The following is an 8,822-nucleotide window of genomic DNA, read 5'->3' as shown; positions in this document are numbered from 1 at the left end:
TGTTATCTTTTATAACCAGGTTTATTTCGGATACTAAATCAGTAAATCAATACATACTCATCATGTAATTTGGATGAAATAAAAAATTTATCTCATTGGGTTTTTAGTTTACCCAATACAAACTATTTTTCCTAAATAACACCTATAGTGAAATGAAAGAGGGGAAAAAAATCACTATTAACGGAAAGTAAAAGAGAAGAAACAAGTGAAAAAAGAGAAAAGAAAAGAAGGAAAAGCTTTCATGGCAGGAACGAACAGAAGGAAAGGAAAATCTGAGAATTGTTTCCAAATAAAGGAAAGGAGAGAAAGAAAAAATAAAATGAAAGTGGGCTTAAACGACTTTACAGAACTTGCAAGTCACTTCCCTATTATTATATTGACACACCCATATGTATGTGTGCATTACAATTAAAAAAAGAAGCTCCAATGTTTCATTATTTACAATTTCTGCCACTCCCCTTTACTCCTCAAAACCCCCTCACCCTCACTCACTCCTTTCTCTCAGACACTTCCCCTCAAACCCCTCTCTTCCCAAAACGGTGCGTTCCGTTGCGTTTTACGTTCACACAAAAAAAACACGCACTCTCTCTCCCTCTCTCTCTCTCTCTCACTTTCTCTCTCTAAAACTACAACGCCGTAGCATTGTAAGAGAGTCAGTGCATTTATTAAATAACTGAAAAATGGAAGTGCCGGAATACTTCGTCGGTGGCTATTACGGCGCCGGAGGAGACCAATTCTCAACGGAGAAGCGGCACGGCGTCGGCGGTGGTGACCAGAAGCACGGTGGTTATGGCGGCGGTGGTGAGCCGTTTGCCATTGACGACCTACTTGATTTCTCCAACGCCGACGCCATCATGTCCGACGGATACTCCTCCACCGACTCGTCCAACGTCACCGCGGTTGACAGCTGTAACTCCTCCGTCTCCGGTGGCGACAACCATTTCCCTGCCGGCATTGTCCCTCGCGCATTCTCCTCCGGCGATCCACAATTCTCCGGCGGTGATCTCTGCGTTCCGGTAATTCACTCTAGGCCGCATTTACACACCTCGATATCGTAAATATTAAACCAAGACATTACGATAATCTTGAATTCAATTTTTGAGATAATTCGAGAAGTACGATTTAACATACAGGGCTCATTATCATGAAAATTAAACTAAATATTTACGATATATATTTGTTATAATTCGAAAATTCATGAAAATGAAACTCAAACTTGCATGAAAATTACGATGATAATTTTGAATTTAATTTGATAAGTCAGTGTTCTAACCGTATATTTTTGTTTTAACAGTACGATGACATGGCGGAACTGGAGTGGCTCTCGAACTTCGTGGAGGACTCGTTCTCCACCGAAGAAGATCTGAAAACGCTGCAGCTTCTCTCCGGCGGTGGCGCCACTGCCATCAACGGCAGAAAACCTCAGACGCCGGAGTCATCATCTTCCTCGGAAAACGCGCTCCATCCTCCATTTGATACCGCGCGAAACGCACCGTTTCTTCTTCATCAGGAGACGCCGCTTCCAGGCAAAGCTCGCAGCAAGCGCTCACGCGCGGCGCCGGGGGATTGGTCCACGCGCTTGCTTCACCTCTCGACTCCTCCGCCGCCGAAACTCCAGACGTCTGCGGCGGAGCATAAGCCTCCGACACCGAAAGTGGCGGCACCGACGACGACGAAGAGGAGGGAGGCGAATGCGGAGTGTTTGGGGAGAAAGTGTCTACACTGCGGCGCAGATAAGACGCCACAGTGGCGAACAGGGCCCATGGGCCCAAAGACTCTGTGCAACGCTTGCGGTGTGAGGTTTAAGTCGGGCCGACTTGTGCCTGAGTACAGGCCCGCGGCGAGCCCAACGTTCGTTTCAACGAAGCACTCGAATTCTCATAGGAAGGTTCTGGAACTGAGGCGGCAGAAGGATTTGCAGCGGCAGCATCAGCAGCAGCAGCAACTGATGAGTCAAACTTCCATTTTTGGTGTATCCAACGGTGGAGATGAGTTCTTAATCCATCATCATCATCATCATCCCCATCATCATCAACAACACCATTGTGGCCCTGATTTTAGGCATGTTATCTAGTGCGTGCGGGTCTAGCTTAATTTAGGGTGGAGAAGAGAGAGGTCTAAACTTAATTAACATCACACCACAGCACTTTCTTTTTTTTAAAGAAGTTTTTTTTCAAATATCTTTTGGCTCTGAAAATTTTGTCTTATAAATTTTAATTTGTAGCTTTGCTTCCTTTTTTTTCTTTTCTTAATGTTGCTTTTTATGGCAGAAAGTGAGAAAAGAAGGAAAAGACGAAAAAAAGAAAAAAAATTGTAGAATTAAGGAGAGAAAGAAAAAGAAGAAGGGAAAATTAGGGAAGAGAGAGCTTCTTCATTCGAGTTGTAGAATCAATTATCTGCCTCTTCATTGTTCCATTGCCGAATTTGGCAAGTTGAGTATCAAAAGTTTTTATCTTTTGTTAATTGGAAATGACTAAATGAGGATTAATTAAAGTTCAAATGTGAGGTAATTATGAAGATTTACGTTTTACTATAAAAAAAAAAAGAAAGAAAAGAAAAAATTAACCAGACCAAGAAATTAAAATGCTTGATTACTTTTCTAAAATGCTAGTGTATCTATGGGTCAATGAATAAAGCATAGAACCCAGATTGCCTAAATAGCTAGTGATATGATTTTTGGGCGATATTCATTTATTTTGTGATAGTAAGTAGTAATAAATTGGCCGAAACCGATGGTTGCTTGATACATATGCTAATTTGGTCAATATGTAATGATGGAACAATGTGCTGATATTTTTTGCCTTATCATAAAAGGTGGCTTACGTTACTCTTGATACCATTGTAATTTTTCTTCTCTTTGCAAGGAGGGAATAATTAAGAATAATATCATCATCATCATCATCATCATCATCATCATCATCATCATCATGTGTGTATTTTTATCTAGCAAAGATATTAATTTTTAAGAATATGAGAATTTATATTGATATGGAAAATAATGTAAGTGATAACCACTAAACTGTGATTGTATCTCTTGAGTCTTGATATTGATAATTGAACTTAGTTTTAGTAGTATAAAAACATAACCGACACATGTATATACATACACCAAATATGATGAAGTTGACCCGTTTTTCACCAACAAATTTGAAGGCTTGATTAAAGGGGAAGTAGCACTTGGTTTTGTGCATTGAGGAGTCCCAAACAAGTGGGGATAAGGGAAGAACAAATATGAAAATACTAAAAAGAATTGGCATAGATTTCAGTGAAATTAAAAAGAAGATTTCTTCAATGTTAGCAAGTAGCCATTCATCACGCATCGTCCTCTATACGTACCATAATCTCTCTCTAACATGGAAGTGCGTTAAAGGAAAGAGAAGAATATATATAGGAATTATGAAACCCCAACGTGGGGAGGCCCTAAATTATAGTTCTCAAATCAAAATTAAAAAATAAAAAATTGGGGGGTGCTTACTGCTTAGTGCTTAGCTTGCAAAATGGTGCAGCAAGGTCATGTGAGGAGAGTAATAAATAAACAAAGAATTAGGTACACATTGAGGGGTGATATAACTGTCCACCTGATCCTAGACATTTCCTCTTCCATGGGCTCCACTATTTCATTATATGCAATACAGTAAGTAACACTATTCACGGGTCAATTGCAGTGAATTTCTCATTCTTTCTTCTAACATACCCATTAGCCCATTACGCATGAACATATTTAAGTCACTATTAGAAATTTAAAAAATAAAAAAAAGTCAATTTTTAACTAATTCGTCGTATTTAAAATTCTGTTACTAAGATTATTATTTTTACACAATTTCAATTAATTCCCATTTGTTCATATAGAAGGTCTAAATACATTTTTAAAATTATTTTATTTTTTTCAAGGAAAACCGTTATTATTTTTTACTTTGTATTATTAACATTATTAATTTTAACAAAATTGTTCCGATTTATCCTATACTTTGTTAAAAGTTACATTTTTCGAGAAACTTTTGTCTTAGAAAAAAAAAATAATTCCAGTGAAATTCCAAAATCTATTTGCTTAATTAAAAAAAAAAAGCGTTTAATTCTCCTAACTTTGCACAATAAATCTGTTGTTTTCACTTTTCTCTACCTGCCAAACTAGTTTCTTTTGGCTGAGTTGGCTGAATTTTTCTTCACAATATGTTAATGCCGCACCTGATAAAGTAGTTTAATTTAGTGTATATATTATAGTACAAACTAGATAGAAAAATAGTGAAATGAGAAGCAAGAACTACTAATCCTGTTTTAGTAATCTCCTTTTCTTTTGTATATTGAAAATAAACTAAACGAGCATGACAAATTAATCATAGAAATTATTATTAGTAAACTTGTAACATCATATGTACATGTACATGTATATACTCATATATAAATCATAATTTTCATTATCTTATTAATTCCGCCTCGTTTAGAATTAATTATTTTTAAAGTTGTTACAAGTTAAGACTGAAATATCTCGGAAATTCTGAGAATGCTCCTATATATGTCAACTAATGGAAAGACATGGTATTCTTACGAGAAAAATTCTTGAGTTCGGTAATTTTTAGTATTTTTAATCCTCATTTAATTAATATAAATATTAAAATATTTTTAATAAATATAAATTATATACTATTTTTTGTATGCAAAATTTTATAAATATGTGTATAAATTGTTACTAATAAAAAATAATAATATTTATTAGTTCTACAATATTGTCCTACTTAAAATGACTCTAATATTTAATTAAGTCAATAATGAAACTAAGTGTAAATGAATTATGAAATGACTGATAGCCAAAAATAGTTATTATAAGAATACGGAATATATTTATTATATTTAATATTATATATTTATTTTAAAAATAATTAATAAATATAAGATAAGATACTTTTAGATTAATTTTTATTATTTGTCAAATATTTTCAAATAACTAATAGGTAACATATTAATTACGCTTGCACTCCAAATCGGGTCGAATATTGTATCGGTCTTTAATTTTCAATTCACTTTGCTTCTTCGACGGGATCTTGTGTAATTGAATTTGAATTATTAGTGTAATAAAAGTATTTTCATAATATTTTTTTGTTATTATTCTTTCTGTTTTAAAATAATTATTATTTTAATTTTTTTACAAAATTAATACACCTAAACCTATGTTGTATCCAAATATACTAGCTTTTTAATATATAAAAAAATTAAAATGGTAATTATTTTAAAACGAAAGAAGTAGTATTTTTTTATAATCATTACCAATTATCTGAGTAAGACAAAAACTATGTAGAAAGAATGGAAATGACTAATTACCACATGAACCCTACTAAATAATGGAAGGATAAGGTCGTTTAATTTATTTCTCGCACTTTTAGAAAAGCATGTGGCGTGAGTGTGACTTTCAATTCTCAAACTCATAAACGAAATTGAAAAAAATATTAAATAAAAAAAGCAAAAGAGAAAGAAAAAGGGTCTTATGAAACTTTCCATGCATATGCATAGTGCATGGCTAATAAGTATATGGCTAACATAGTGATATAGTTATCTTTTTTGAAGCTTTTTAAGCCTTTCACAAAGCCACCATATAATAATAATACACTCACTATTTCAAGAGAAGAAAATGGTACAAACAAAGTACACTGTATGTACAAATTTGTGTGTAGCTATCCACTGTATATGTCGGCACTCTTCAGAAATATTTTTTGTTTTTAATCTTTTTATTTATTATTTCTTGTTTCTAAAATGATGTTTCTAACTACTTACATAGCTTACATAGACTGGACATTGATTTATTACAGATATTAATAAAGATTGTATTAATAAAGATAGAATTCTTGTATTTTTTTTTTCATTCACATGATTACAGTCAGTGATGGTTCTAAGTGTAGGATTGTAGGGGTAAGTATTTTTATTATCATTTAAAATATTTTGATGAATAGTATGATATTTATTTATCTTAGATTATTAAATTTGATCTTACAACAATTTTTTTACTTAATTTTTAATATTTAACAGTCAATTTAAAAATTTTATATTAGATATTCTTTAGAAGGATCAATTAGGTTTGGTTTTTGCGTAGCAACTGAATTAATTAAAAGAATTTTTTTAACTATAAATATTAATAAGAATCGGCTTCTAATTGTATTGGGAAGTAAATTTTTAAATAATTATTTAATAATATATATATAGAAAAAGAGAAATTTCGAGTGTAGTGTTAAGAAAAAATTACTTAATTTTTTTAAAATATAAAATTAAAAAAATAGAATTTTAAATTATATTTTATTATTTAAATTATTATTTTAGTGTTTTAATTTGTAAATTAAAGATATTTTGAAAATTAATCATATTTTACAATAACAAAATATAATTATAACAATAATTATACTCTATACATAAAAAATAATTATTTATATAAAATATATATCAAAATATAAAATACATAATTAAAAATAAATTACAGAATACATATATTTATACACAACTACATAATAATTTATAGATAATTTTATAATTATTTTTTTATACAATATATTATTTTTATTATAAAAATTATTATCATATTATATAAATTTTATCTTCACTATTAAAATTTTTTTGGATCCGTTATTAATTACCATCTAACATTTTATAAAATAAAAAAATTTGTCAAATAAGTATCTATTGACTACATAGTTTTAACCGCATCACAAATGTAGCAATATCAAGCACATTTTAATTTCTATAGCTTTTACAATGCAATGCAATGCAACACAACCGGAACTATATATTTCTATACCATATGTCTATATCTAAATTCTATATTATATATAAAGATAATATATAAAAATTGGTGTGCAATTTTTTGTAAATACTTTTTATTCTATATAATTTATTAAAATTTCTTTTGCNTAAAAAGATAAATTAATAAGCACATTAGTATTTATTGATGGACTAATAAATATAATTACAATGTAAATATATCACTGAATAAATATAATACCTATTTGGCTTCAAAATAACCACAAATCAGAGAATATATAGGTTTCTTTGATCTGTTCTCTCATTCTTTGGTTTTTTTTTTTTTACTTAGAAAAAATAAATTAAAGAACTACTTAAACTCAATACCATTAACTATAAAATTAAAGCTAAGATGTTGTTATGTTGACTAATTTTACTATTTACACATCAATTATTGTTAAAATTATAATATAAATAAAAAATAAATTACTACACACTAATGCACTAGCTAGTTAAAACGAAGTAGTTACTAATAAGTTTTATTATTTAGATATATTAATATTTTCTTTGAATGGAAATTTATTATAGCTAGCATTATTATTGACATATGTAGGAATAAGATAGAATAGGGAGCCGAATTACAAGGGCTAGAAATTTATTTAAAGATCTGTTCACTTTTGGAGTGAAAATATTTGCAGGCGAATATTTCAACTATATTAAATTAAAAGAATTAAATAGATTCTAAAATTTTTAATTTAAAGATAAATAAATTTTAATTAATTAAAAATATAAAAATATTTTTTATCTTTTAAAATACGCCATATTTAAGTTTTTCTGTCCAAAATATATGAAGATAAATACGTCATCCGTAAGAACTTAGATGTTTTATATTTTTTAAAATTAAAGACGTTTTGTATTTTTAACGAGAAAATATAGGGAGCCAATGAAAAGAAAAGTCTAGAGAACTAGTAACTTTTGTGTGTTTTCTGGTCAGCACTTAACCATTAAAATAAAAGTGAGTGATCTCCTACCGTTAGATGTAATCTTACACCATTAAAAACACTACTGATTGTCAATCGATGGTTACAAAACACCAAAATTGCTGGCTCCCTAGCATTCTTCCCAATGAAATATTTGTATAATGTGTACAATGGAGGTTTAAGGATGTTCGATTCAGTATTAGAAATATAACCATTAGTGTTACCTTTTCCCAAACTTTTGGGATGAGTAATATCATGACATGGTATTAGAGCTCTAGATCTGAAAGGTCAAAAGTTTGATCCTTGGTGAATTCCAAAATCAACTTAAACTTTTGGGACGAGATGTTTATTATCCCTAGTACTCGGATGATTATTTTGGATAGTATGGATGATGTTTATTTTTTAACTCATATAGCTCATTGTATATATTGTACAAATATTTTATTGACTTCGTAGCATATCTCATTTTTAATTAGTTAAAAATTTATTTAATTTGTAAAATTTGTAACACAAACACATTATTATTAGAAATATGATGTGAATGTATGGCTATAGTTAGGAAGGGTGTGGAGAGTAGTAGTGTCAAGTGTGTATGTGTGTGCATGTGGCTGATGAAACAAAGCACATGTGCTAAGTGACGTGCATGACTACTACCTACTTTTATTTTCTTTTATTTATTTTTTTAAATAACTGTATGTGTTGAATTTGTTTGATGATAATATAAATCCAAAAAGATATTGAGGATATGGCTCTATATATAAGTGCTATGGTGGTGCTATATGAGCAATGACCCCATAGTGAAGGGATCTTTGCATGTTATGTGTGTAAAGAGTGAGGTGAGATGAATAATAATGGGTTATTGCATTGTCCCCTCCCACCATCCTTAATTGCTTCCTATCTATTTACATCACTTATGTCTCTATATATGACATGCCCCTTCTTTTGGGTCCCTTAAATTATTGTTTCTTACAACAAATTCATCTATATATACATAACAATATATCTCCAATTATTCATTTTCAGTTTTATATATAAGTGTCTGACTTTTTATTCTAAAGATAAGTAAATTTTTAATTAATTAAAAATACACAATTTTTTTTATTTTTTAAAATATCATACATC

The 8,822-nt window shown here is 30.2% G+C and overlaps 1 protein-coding gene across 1 annotated transcript; it reads left to right on the top strand.

Annotated features, from left to right (window-relative positions):
* Positions 1-461: 461 nt before the first annotated feature.
* On the top strand, positions 462-2,463 carry LOC107464083 (GATA transcription factor 9). Its single transcript, XM_016082993.3, has 2 exons — positions 462-1,016; positions 1,295-2,463. Exons 1-2 carry the CDS (start codon positions 681-683, stop codon positions 2,072-2,074), a joined length of 1,116 nt encoding a protein of 371 aa, XP_015938479.1. The 5' UTR covers positions 462-680; the 3' UTR covers positions 2,075-2,463.
* Positions 2,464-8,822: the final 6,359 nt, after the last annotated feature.

This window comes from Arachis duranensis, chromosome 9, assembly GCF_000817695.3.
Source record: "Arachis duranensis cultivar V14167 chromosome 9, aradu.V14167.gnm2.J7QH, whole genome shotgun sequence".
In the NCBI taxonomy this organism is placed as follows: Eukaryota; Viridiplantae; Streptophyta; class Magnoliopsida; order Fabales; family Fabaceae; genus Arachis; species Arachis duranensis.
The sequence above is the reverse complement of the archived record's forward strand: the minus strand, read 5'-3'. Positions and strand labels throughout refer to the sequence as shown.